At 35.3% G+C, this 12,564-nt stretch overlaps 1 protein-coding gene across 6 annotated transcripts in view; it reads left to right on the top strand.

Annotated features, from left to right (window-relative positions):
- The window catches only part of TTBK2 (tau tubulin kinase 2), a 105,050-nt gene that overhangs the window by 78,965 nt on the left and 13,521 nt on the right, over positions 1-12,564 (top strand). For 5 of the 6 annotated variants that reach the window (XM_054828655.1, XM_054828656.1, XM_054828657.1 and 2 more), the window contains one exon: positions 823-1,071. The exons of the other annotated variant lie outside the window; for it this stretch is intronic. In XM_054828655.1, the coding sequence (XP_054684630.1) occupies positions 823-1,071 (249 nt within the window). The remainder of the gene's footprint in view (positions 1-822; positions 1,072-12,564) is intronic. 6 annotated transcript variants of the gene reach the window in all.

Raw genomic sequence — 12,564 nt, 5'->3', positions numbered from 1 at the left:
CTCATTTACAGGTATCTAGATATGTCACCATCAGATATTTATTCAGCACTGGAAAAGGTCTTGCAAAGAATCAGTTGACTTCAGAGTTGTATGTCAAAGCTATATGTTTATTAGAATCATTAATAACCCATTTGAAAATGTCCTTTCTCTAAAATTATTAGTTTGGAACACTTTGACTTTACAGTATCTGTTCTTCCCCCCCCCCCCCCCTCTTTTCTAAATGCTTGAGTAATTAGTTCAAGATGAAGCAATTGTTCATGGATTCCCCAGGCCAGTGTATCCTTCTAGTTCAATCCCATACTTGGGAAATTTCATCAAAATTGTTTAGTACTAATCTTACTGCTTAATCCTGTCAGCTACGGTTCTTAAATACACAGCTATAGCTGTAGTTGTACAGTCACATTTGTAAAGCCTGCAATGAGTGTGCATGCTAAAAATAAAGTCATCTCAGTAAACAGTGTTGTTGCACGAATGTGCTAAGCATTTGCAAGGACCAGTCAACGATCAACTAATTTGTGTACACAATGTCCTTGGAACAGACTGTGGTAGTTTATTAAATTTGCCCTAGATTGTTACTGACTGACTGTCTACAGGTAGGAGTCAGCTAGAGAAAGGATGTTCACTTTTGATTTTGGTACTCGATTTTTTACAAATTGATGGAAAATGTGAAGATTAGACTTAAGATACCTCTTGGATTATCAGCTTTTAGCTTGTGAGGGAGTTGTGAATATGATTTTCTAAGAAAATGCATATAGGCATAAACAAGAATTATTAAAATATTGATTTTTAAACCTTATTTTCTTCCCCGCCATGTTCTCACAGCTCAACTCATCTCATATGCTGCATTTCTCCACTCCAAGAATTTCAAGTCCCATCCTCCGCACCATGAGCCCTATAGCCTATCTATCCATCCACTCGGACCCTCTGAAAGAGGCTGGTTTACCAAGGAGTCAATCAGCTGAGAGCCACTCCTCTTCCTCCCGCTCAACTGGTCGTAGGCAGCTTCCTGTCATTCCCTGTGGCAACAAGTTCCCCCCTGTCATTCGCATCTCAAAAGCACAACTTCAGCAGGTGAATAAGCCTTGTCTTCATAAAAGTGACTGCATTATAGCAGTCATCTGCAAAGTTTAACATTTTCAGTTGCTCTGCACAGTCGGTCCGGTAGTAGGCATATGCTAGTCATACTGCTATACCCAACAGCCTAAAAAATATTTTGAAAGATCCAGTTAGGGAATAAGAATGGATCTTCTTCAGGAATAGAGTTAGGAATACTCTATGAGGAAGATATATTGTCCCACTTGGAAGAGGTAAAATTAGAGGAATATTTAAAGAGCTGTTATTCAGGTTATGATCTGAAGCAGCAGGCATCTCTGGATGTTCTGGAAGATATATTCACTTCCTCAGAGGGATTTTCTCTTGAAAAGGGTAGGATTATAAAATCTAGAGAACAGATTTTTGCTTCTTTCAAAACTAAGACTAAAATATCTCTTTTTTTCATGTGTTCCCATAATCAGTACCAGGCAGATTTTGAATTGGGAACACATATTAAAATTTGGATTACCTTAAATGATTTTAATGTGAGGAAAAAAGGATCTAGAGATAGTCAAATTGCTACTTTGGGAATGAACAAATAATGAATTGTTCCACTGCTTGCAGTATACAAAGCAAAAATGAGAATTATCAGGGGTCATACCTAATGGAAAATGTCACTAGAGAAAGGGGACTTTTCATAGTTTTGTATGTATACCCAGTTTCATTTCAATATGAAAAAGATGAAGGCTTAGAATCGTAACTGAAGTTTACCATAATTTGTGTATTATTCACAAAAATGTTGAAATTTGCTCAGCAGCATGAACTTGCATTGACTGGTAAAGCAGTATGACATAGTATTAATGCATAAGACCGTAGCATATCATCATCATTTTACCATTAATATTTCATTTGGATTATATTTTGTGTTGCCTTTTATTTCCAATGTAATTGTCAGTATAAATATTTCTATGTGAAAGACTTTTTTTTTTTTTCAGTGAAGCATGCACAGGAGTATTGATATTAAAAGTAATCCATCAACATTAGCTTCTTTCAAACTTCCATAGGATCAGTGGTGAGTGATAACAAGACAAACAAAGTAGCTAGTGTTCTTATGCCAGCATTTTGTCTGTTAACTCAAAAAGCAGTGTTTTCTTCCTGTGACTCCTAGCTGCTTTTTATCTGAATATAAAAAAAAAAAAAGTTCTGCCCTCGATATATAGAAATGAACAAACAGTAGCTCCCAGATCTTCATTATTGTGAACTTGATGGGATACCAAAATATCACATTCTTCATGATGACTGACATAGTGACTAGGGAAAAGGACTAGAGAGAAATAAACTCATTAAAAATTAATCTTCAGTATTTTTCAGGATTAGTTTGTGTCCCAGGATGCAAAATGGCCTAATTTTTTTTGCATGTATATCTATGATTTAAATTTTCCAATCAGAATGTATTGCAGGTATAATTAGCAAACTGCTCACAATACTCAAAGAAAGTAGGCTGGAACAGAGGGTCTTCTCTGGCTTCCTTAGTACCCAACAAATGAATACAGCTGCAATGTTAATAGGGGCTGCAAAGTGATACACTTCCTTGTCATGTGAAAAAGAATTGGTGGTGTGCCAGGTGCTGCTACTGAGTGGAGTGAGGATTATATGTAGCATTCTCAGCCTCTTCTTTCTTTTTACCTGGTAAGTCCATGCCTGCTGTGTCCCTTTTCAAGTGGTGATTTTGAAAGTCCTGACTCTGTTGAGACTTTAACTTCCAGTTTTTCGTTTGCTATGGGAACTACAAGCATGTGATTCTTCACTTCATTCCAACAACGAAGGCCTCGTACTTTATGGCTCACTGAAGAACTGAAATACTTTTGCAAGTCCTTCTCTTTTCTACAGTGCAGTAATGTTAGGTACTTAGCAAGCTAGAAGTTCCAGCGGCATGAAAGATGAATATGCATGTTAATAACCTAAAGCTTTTCTCCAGTTAAATATTGAAAAGAATTTTAATGTCATTCTATATTATCTGTATAAATATTTGGTACTGAATATATTTTAGTGTATTTCCTGCTGCTTGCAATTTGGTTCAGCATTCATAACTAATGAATTGCAGAGGTCAGGGATCTGTGCTGTTGAATATAGTTTCATGTATTAACAAATGAAAAAATATGCATTTGTTCCTGAAATCAAGCAAAGGGATTTTCTTTCTTGATTGTTGATGAGTGAAGGTTTAGGAAGTGTAACCCACCTTCCTTTAGCTTGACATCAGATAGAGGAGGTCATGAAATTTCTGTATATTCTCTACTCTCTAGTGCAGAGAGGGTATAGGATGTAGGTCTACTTTTATTTGTTCAATAAAGAGAACTCCTCTCTTGTCATGCATATATTATGGAAGAGAATTGGAGTATTTTGCTTCAACTCTAGTTATTCAACTTGCAGCATAAAGAAAGAGTCTGGCAGCATTAGAGCTGACAAAAGCCAGAAAGAATTCTTTGACTGTACTTGAATCTGAAGAGTGGGGCTAGAGTGCTATAAGCATCCTTTTCCTCTATAGAACGGTCAAATTGTACAGCAAATCTTCTTGAAACATAACCTTTTTCTTTCTTTCTGTGAAATTTTCAGCCAGATAAGTTCTCTGAACTCTGCTTATTAGAGGACTGCGTAGAGTGTTGTGTGAGGTCAGTGGAAAAGATGATGTGAGTGCAGCAACTACTGGCCAGGGCTCTGTTGAAGAGATTGCTTAGGTAGACGTTCTGCTACTGCATAACTGTGTCTTGAGAAACAATCAAAATCAGTGGCCTTAGTTTGATCTCTATGGTTTCTCAGCTCTAGTTCTTCAATAAGAGAGTGAACACCTCTTCTAGCCACAGCAACCATCTAGAATACTTCTAAACTGGCTGCTATACAATAAGATTCAGCCCTTAACAAAGGTGGATTCCAGTTTTGTGTGTCATTCTGGCATATTTTCATTTTTTGATGTGCTTAATGAGACATGTACAAGGGGGCTAATTTTAATTTAATGATTTTGTCGTTATTCATTATGTTAGGGAAGGATAATCTGTGTCTCTCAGGTTAAGCAATCGGAATTAGTTGGCACTTATACAAATATTTTCTCTTATGTCTTAATTTTCTCAAATTTCTACCTTACTAGAACATTTAAAAATTATTTTGTAGTTACATTATTAGTTTCAAAATTCTCTGAAATCTTCCCACACAAGATACTATGGAAATGCAAACCATCATATTCATATTCATATCCAAGATGAGAAATAATATACTGATCTGAGTTGAAAAATTTACCTTAATTTTTAAGCATCTCACTGGAATTCAGGGACCTATGGAAGAATAAGGTAAGACTTCTTGACGTGTTCAAGGGGTATTTAGAGAAAGAATGCATATCCCATATAATTGTCATTTTATTTTGGATGTTTTAGGTTTATGAGCTAGGAGTGCACGTAAATGTTGTAAATTTTGACATTTATTGTGAACTAATTTTGGCAGGTTTCACTAGTCTGCAATAGCAAGAGATGAACGTTTACATTGGTTTTCACATTCAACAATCCCTTTTAGAACCACAAATAAACAAACAAAACCCCAAAGGCTCCTCTCCTGTTACAGTGTTCTTTTAAAATTATTTTTAATTTGTCAGTGGCATTAACTTGAAGTTGTCATGTGCATTAGGATTGTCTTAGTATTCAGCTAGTTAAAACTCTGGTTTAGTATTGTACCTATCCATTAAAAATGTCGGGAATGGATATATTTGTCCAAAATCCTCTCTAGAATTTCAGTTTCAAGACATGGTATGTTATCCACTAGATGTGTCCTGGAAAGAAACGAGGGAAAAGCTTTTCTCTGTCCAGTGAGTGTGTTTTTCTACTGCCACCATGGTTAAAGTTGGCTGTAGCAAAAAGGCTTTGAATTTCAGGGTTTACAAAATTGTTATGCCCCCCTGTTACCTATCCTGATGGAAACTGTATCGAGTCAGCATGAGGTTTAACTTAGATTTTTCCCAAGAAAATACTGTTTACAAATGCTAAAAAAACCTGCTAATACTGTTTACAACATTGGGTTAAATCAAGGTAGAAATTTCAAGGAGTTAGTCCAACTCATAGCTACTGGAACTGTTTCATACACAGTAGATTTGATTTTGTTAAGTAGGAAAAAAGGGCAGAAGTTATATCATCTCATTCATGACAGGGTAACTGTTAATAATTGTTAATTTTTTAGTAAATTTTAGCCTGAAAATTGAGTTGCTGTGATGTTACAGCCTTCACTCATCATCAGTGAAAGTGTTTGATAATGCTTATGACAAGATTCAAAGGCAAGCTCAGATGCAGAATTCCTACTGTTTGCAGTTGTTACTGTTAGGTTCTTGAAAGGCAATCGACATATGATCACTGCTACAGCGTCATTATTTTCTTCATTAGTAAGTTTCCCCTGACTATGTAGATTTTTTTCATGCAAAAACACATAGGATGAGGAATATCAGGAAGCATTTATTTTAGAAGAAAAAAAGAGGGTGACTGGAAGATGCACATAAGGTCACAGGTTACTCCCATTCTTTTAAGCAACTGTATTTTATATTGATAATGATGTTTCATGAACAATTTTCATTTACGCAATCTAATGCAAACAAAAGTTTTGATTGTTGCTTTTAACCAAGTGGCAGAGGCAATTTTTTGATACGTAAAAGTCTAAATGCTGCCTCCAGGGCTTAGTGGGGTCTCTTGTCTGAAAGAGAGAAATTCTTCAGGTGTGCTTTTTTCACATCTGCCGTCGGTGTAAAGAAGAATTAAAAATTACAGCATGTTAAGTTAGCTGTTCTTTCGATGGAACCTTTCCAGGTTGTAAATTAAGGAATTAACAGTTGAGGACAAGCAGTCAGCATGAATGTCTTAATTTTTTTCAAATAGTGTGTTGCCTGTAGAGAACACATCCATTTTTAGTGACAGAACCCTCTTGGCCATTGTCCTTCTGCAGGTTTCTCTATCAGAAATGGCAGAAGAGTCATAGTGAAGGTCAGAACAATAAATTAGCCTTGGTAATAGCATCCACATACACTGATCATGTAGGGAAAAAACCTATAAAAAGTTATTAATTGTTTTAAATGTTGGTGGGTTTTGGAATCCACAGTACTTCTAAGATTCCCAAAATTCGTAACCACGTGGTTCATCTATTCTTGTCTGTCCTTGAAATAGTCCATATTTTTCTTTATTTTTTTCAAATGCCAATCTTATCCCAAACATACATGATTTAGTACATTTTTCTAGCATCATAATTTCATTAGCATAGAATAAGTAAAGATGTTTCAGAAAAGCTAAATGGTCTGTGGGATTTCTCATGAAGAGCTGATCAACTCTGGTGTCAGCAATTGTTTCTATGATGACAGTTCAAACAGTAATCTTCTTGAAATAAATAGGTGGTTATACTTCAGAGCATAATGCCCAAGAACTAATGATTATTTCTCATGTAATTAAGGTATATTTGATCTAATTAATATAATATTTTTATATAATTGCAGATATTATCTATAATATCATCCATAAGATAATCTTTAATTAAGATATATTTCTCTCTTAAAATCTGTTGTGTGCTATCATTAAAATTGCAAATGATACTAGTCCAAGTAGAATTACAGGGGAAAAAATTCCTTATTTGGAGTTTGTGAATATATCAGCCTCTCAGCATTTTCTCCTAGTTAGATAGATCTGTCATATGGAAGGAAGAAAGAACCCTTTAAGATAGGGAAACTGCTAAAACTAGGACAAGTGCTAAGTGGAGGTCTCTAATATTTCTAAGCTGCCACTATGTAGTCTTTGCAAACTGGTTCAGTACTGAAGCAGTTGGAATTACTGGTTCAGCGTTAAAATTTCTAGTATTTGGCAGTTCTACACTATTGCTCTACATGACCTACAGATTACTTATTACTTACCTACAAATGTGTAGTTGCTTTGACTACTTTCAGGCAGCTTCTAAACACAGAACGTGATATATGTAGAGAGCTCACAAATTGGCTAAAGTGACGCTGCCTTATTGGTATATTTAATCTTAATAATACCAGGCTAGCAACCAGAACAGAATCAGAATAAACTGATAGTGCCCTTGTAAGTATTTTTAAGGAGCTTAAATACCCAACTGGCAATGTGCGTTATACTGTAGATCACTTGAGTGCTTGAATGGGATCAGCTGTGCTGTAACTACTTCATGGAGCTGTGCTTTACATTTATCACCACTCCTGTTCACTGAGGCAAAACTATGTAACGTAACAGGCTGCCGAAAGTTTTAGATACTTTGTTTTTAAAAGATAAGCTGGGTTCTAATAGCATCTTTGTGTCTGCAAACTTTGCGACTATAAAACCTTGTGTGCAGAAGGGAGAACATATAAAAAAAACATTGTAAGAAAAGAGAAAGACCCTTAGTATAGATAAGACTCCTGTCTCTAGGTCTGTCTTCTTTAAATGATATCTATTAAGCATGCTTATAAGCAAACTGAAAGCAGCTAGTTCTTTATGTGAATTACAACTACTGGTGGTGGTAGTGCACTGTGGGTATTAGAAAACCCATAATGCTTTCAAGCAGATCCTGACAATTCTGAGGAGAGAGCTTAAGAAAATTGTAATCTGGATTTCAAGTTTGAAATAGAAATTTTATTTGTACAGTAATTTTAATCCTGCTAAAATTAGAATTTGTAGTAAAATTATACTTGCGTGGTTTCATCAGTTCTTCCAGTATGATTGATTCATCCATGGAAATTTTAGTGTTCACAGATTCTCTCCCTTGCATGTATAACACAAATGTAGGCATTGTGCTAATGTAGTGCCAGTCTTATAACTGAATAGAACTGGGTTTAATTTATTACAACATACAGATGAGCGGATTCACTGTCTGACTGGAGGATCAGAAGTCAGGAAGACTCCTAATTTTGGTTTGTTTTGGTTTTTTTAATGTGTTGTTGGAGCTTTTTCTTAGAGCATTGCTGTTTGAATATGAAAGATACTTTTACCGTTACAAAAAATCAAAAATATAGTGTAAATAGCAAAACGGAAGCATAAGTATAGCACAGCAGTAACCTAGAATTAGACAGTGGCTCACAGGACTCGGATACAAACAAAACAAATGGACATATTTGAAATCTGCACATGGGTATTAAGGCAGATCTTATGTATGAATTACCTGATACTTTGTGATGACCCTTTATTGGAATTGATATAGTGGAGAGGAATATTCAGAATTAATCTAAACATTAGTAGCCAGACCCCACTGCTATTACACATAAAAACAGTTTTTATGTGATTGAGAGTCTCTGTGTATGTCTTTTTTTCATAACAAAGAAAGACTATTTACTTGGATTGAACTTGGGTTTAGAATAGAACATTTCAAGTGAATTCTTCAGAGAAGATACTGTGTTTAAAAAAAGAAGTACTGGTCCTTAATAACAAGGTTTAATGTGGCTTCGAGAGTTCAGGGGTTTCCTGAGGAAGCCTGTGTTTTTATTGTTTCTGAAAACTGCAGGTATTCTCTCTATAGGGACAGATATTAATATAGAGCTTAGCTACAAAAAGATCATTCAAAAGTAGTAAAAATTGTTTCTAAAGTAAGAAAATATATACTAATATATTTCTTACAGCTAGCTGTGGAAACAAAGCGAGGTTTGCTTAAAGATGCTTACATCATTATTAGCTTTGATAATAATGGTTGTGAAAATATTTTAACTGCATTTTATATACCAAAAGTGGTTGCACCTTAATTAAAAAATAAATGTCACTGCGTACTTAGTGTCCTCTGTTAGAGGAGGAACCTTCTAATTTGTAGTGGTTTATTTTGCTTCTTAATTGAGTACCTAAGTAAACTTGAGCAGCAGCATCCCTAAGTATACTTGAACATAACCTCCCATGGAGAACTAATTAACATCCTCTTGAAGATTATTAGATGTTTTATAAAACCTAGATTTAGAAATGCTGAATATATTCTTCTACTTCGTATGATATGAACTCACTGGCTTTGTTACTAAACCCACAGTCCTCATGGAATCAGTAGTTTCCAACTTCCCAGAGGAAAAAGTCCCCAAGTCACCAAGCTTCTGCAAATAGTTCTTAATCTCTAGATCTTTTGTGACTTTAGATAATAACCATGGTAAGGTAGGAATTCAGTTTCTGTAAAGAAGGAAATAATAGCATGAGATGGGAAGGTGAAATAGGCCTCAGTTGCCATCTTTTCACATCCCTGAACTGTGCATTAAGGCAAGTTCATGGGTTCTTTGTTAGAAGAAGACTGTCTCTGTGGAACTCAAGAAAAATATTACAATACCGGCTCATTTATAATAGGAGTATATGATAGGAGTATTGTGTGAGTGTTCTGAAGTAATAGTCTGTCAGTGCCGCTGCTTCCCAGTTCTCCAACAATGTAAGTAAATTTCAAGAATATTCTTCAATGGGTTTATGTGTTATATAGAAGAGTTTTCAAATTAAATGAGTACTTGTTTTAGCCACGTTACCAAAATAATTAGTCACTTCTTATAATGGCAGTCATTCTCTAAAAGCAATTAAAGATACTGCTTTTAGAGCAATCAATATTTGCCCTATCGGATGTTTGTGGGTATGGGGTTTTGTTAGAACAAAAAAAAAAAATAAAAATCTTCCTTTACCTGGTAAAGTGGCGTAGGAATAACTGAAAAAGATATTTAATGAATACTGAAATTAAGCCATGATTAATAAGCCTTGAAGAAAGACTTTACACACAGATCTATATGTTCTTTATCCTCAAAAGACACCTATTATATTAGAGAACATGAAAACACAGTTGTCTTGTACATTCACTGCTCTGCATCTGTATTCCATCCTCTTCCCATTCCTTGCAACCTCTATATAAATCAATGCAAAAATTAGAATTGTAGAATAGTAGAAAGAATATGTCTAAGAGGTGTGGAAAGTAACATGCTCCTCTTTTCAGATAGATGTAAGTAAGCCTTCATATGTAACATCTCTTTAGTTTAGGATTAGGTCCTGTCATGTGTGAATTTTTAACAACAGAAGGCAGTATCCTGGGGACCACCAGTTCCTACAAATGCCTGCAATTCTTGCAGTACCATACATATGGGACTGTTGAAAGGGATTCAGTATCAAAACTTACAATCATCTCTGGTCTTACGTTCCGTAACACCATGAATTACAGCCATATATTTCTCCTGTTTATCCCCGTATTAGTCTATCAGTAGAAATAGCCAATGTAGTTTAGCAAATCTATAATTAATTATATTTAACTTATTCCCTGCTGTGAATTTAATCTGGGAAGGGAATGTAAGGGATATAGAGGATTAGACTCTAAAAAGTCAGTAGGAATGATAGTAGTAGGTAGGGAGGATTCTGAAAAGTAAGAGGGCCGTTCTGAACGGTAAGCTAGGTGAGTTGTCTACAGAGAAGTAAACATAGCAGTGGTTTATTCACATGAGAATGAAACTAGCAGTAAATTACAGGACAGTGCGCTAACATAGTCTTTAAGCTTTCATACAAACTGCAGTTCAAATTCCTGTGCAGAGGCATATAGTTGTGCAAGGAAATAAAATTAGGGGACATAAGTAAAGAAAAACTCATGAAGTCAGAGGAAGCTGGTGAACTGGAAAGATTCAGGGAGGTGGTTTGGTGTTGCAGAAGTTGCAGACTTATACTAACGTTGGTCATATTCCTGGTAGGCAATAGAGCTAATGATAGATGAAAAAGAGAAGCAGGGAAAAGAGGAAAGATACATGAGGCTTGTTCTCATAGATACATAAACTTTACTAAGGTAGGAAAGAAGTTCTGAAGAGTAAGCTGATTAGGTAAAATGTCTTCAGAATGCCGAGTAATATGATAATGGCTTATTAATGTGAAAAGTTACGAATAATGATGGGATCTGTATATCATGCCTCTAAGAGGCCCAAAGTCCTGATAGCACTTGACATGCTTGCAGAAGTAGCAGACAGCATGAGTGGAGGGAAGAAGCTATTGCTGAGAGGTCAGATGTTTACCTGCTGGTATTGTACAATAATCCATATTCACACCTTTAGATCTTTCAGACTTAGCAACTTTGCAGACCAAAAGTCAATATTTCACTCCTCTGCAATTTGCTGTATATGTTCACAGAGAATTTAATCCAAGCATATCACTTGCTATTGCAGCCTGTCAAAGGTTTAAAGGGAGGAAAGTTTGTCAGATGTCATAAAGGATGTCCAAGAGATATTTATGTTGTTGTTGTTGTTGATGTTTTTTTTTTTCTTCTTTAACATCCCACTCACCATCTTGTAAAGTTTCTTGAAGACAATGCAGTCAAATTTCTTGTCTCGGTCAAGTGCTAATTTGAGAAATCAGAAAGGAATTAAGAAATTATTTAGGGAAGGCCAAAGGATTCAAGACTGTGGTGGCAATAATTGCATTCAGATATTTCAGAGTGAAAGGAGAACCTCAAATTCATTGTTCCATATATTGTCTCAGCCATTTTCAGTAATCTGCTGTATCGCATAACTTCTGTTGAAGTATGGGAATTGTGATAATCGGGTAGATAGTGTTATAAACTGATTACCATAGTCAGCTGAGAGGCAGGATTTAAAATTCTATTCCCCACTTTTTTCTTAGATGAATCGCCCATGTCATATTGTAATCTTTGTTCTTCAGGTTCAGAGCTTTACAAAATTGATATGATTAGCCATAGAAATTTCATAGGATAAAATTTTAATTAGTGGCAGAAGAAAAGAAAGTATGAGGATTATTTATGATTATGATCTTTTTTGTAAAATTTTACATATTAGGCCATGTATTATTTGTTTTGTAACTAGATATGTATTGAACAACCTTGAGACATCTGTCTCCCTGAATTAGACTTAATGATAATTTAAATCGGTGTATTTTGCATGTCTCAGGATCAGCCCTCCTCAGACTCCTTGATTATGACTTCTGTCTTGCAAGGTTTCACAAACAAGAGAGCAAGAAGACTATAAGACAATTAAGGCTACATGATGAGATATATATATATATATATTTAAAATTGTTTTAAGGGATTCAAAACTTTCTCCAGTCTTTTTACTTAGAATCCTGCATAGTGTGAATCATGAAGTTATGTCTGGTGGGCATATAACTACTTCTTCAATTATTGACTATTACATCCAAGTTCTTCCAAATGAAACCATGTGTATCCCTGCCCATGGCAGGGGGGTTGGAACCAGATGGTCTTTAAGGTCCCTTCCAACCCAAACCATTCTATGATTCTATAATTTAACAGGGTTCAGTTCTATACAAGTTCTGTTTTCTATACACATTCCCAAATTATTTTAAAAATTGGCCTTGCCCTTTTGTTTCTCTCTTAAAGCTGCACCTGAAGTTGTAGCAACCCCTGTGTGAAAGGCACTTCTGCATTTAATTTTCTTGCACATGTAGGTGAAATGTCAAGCCCAACGAGGATATAATTTAATTCTTCTGCTTTGAGAAGACTAATGAGAGGTTTATGGACTATTTGAGAAAACAAACTTTTGTTTGTTAGTGAACACATATCGAGAAAGTGATATATATGTGT

The sequence above is a fragment of the Grus americana genome, chromosome 5 (assembly GCF_028858705.1).
Source record: "Grus americana isolate bGruAme1 chromosome 5, bGruAme1.mat, whole genome shotgun sequence".
NCBI lineage: Eukaryota > Metazoa > Chordata > Aves > Gruiformes > Gruidae > Grus > Grus americana.
This window is presented reverse-complemented; position numbering and strand designations above follow the sequence as displayed.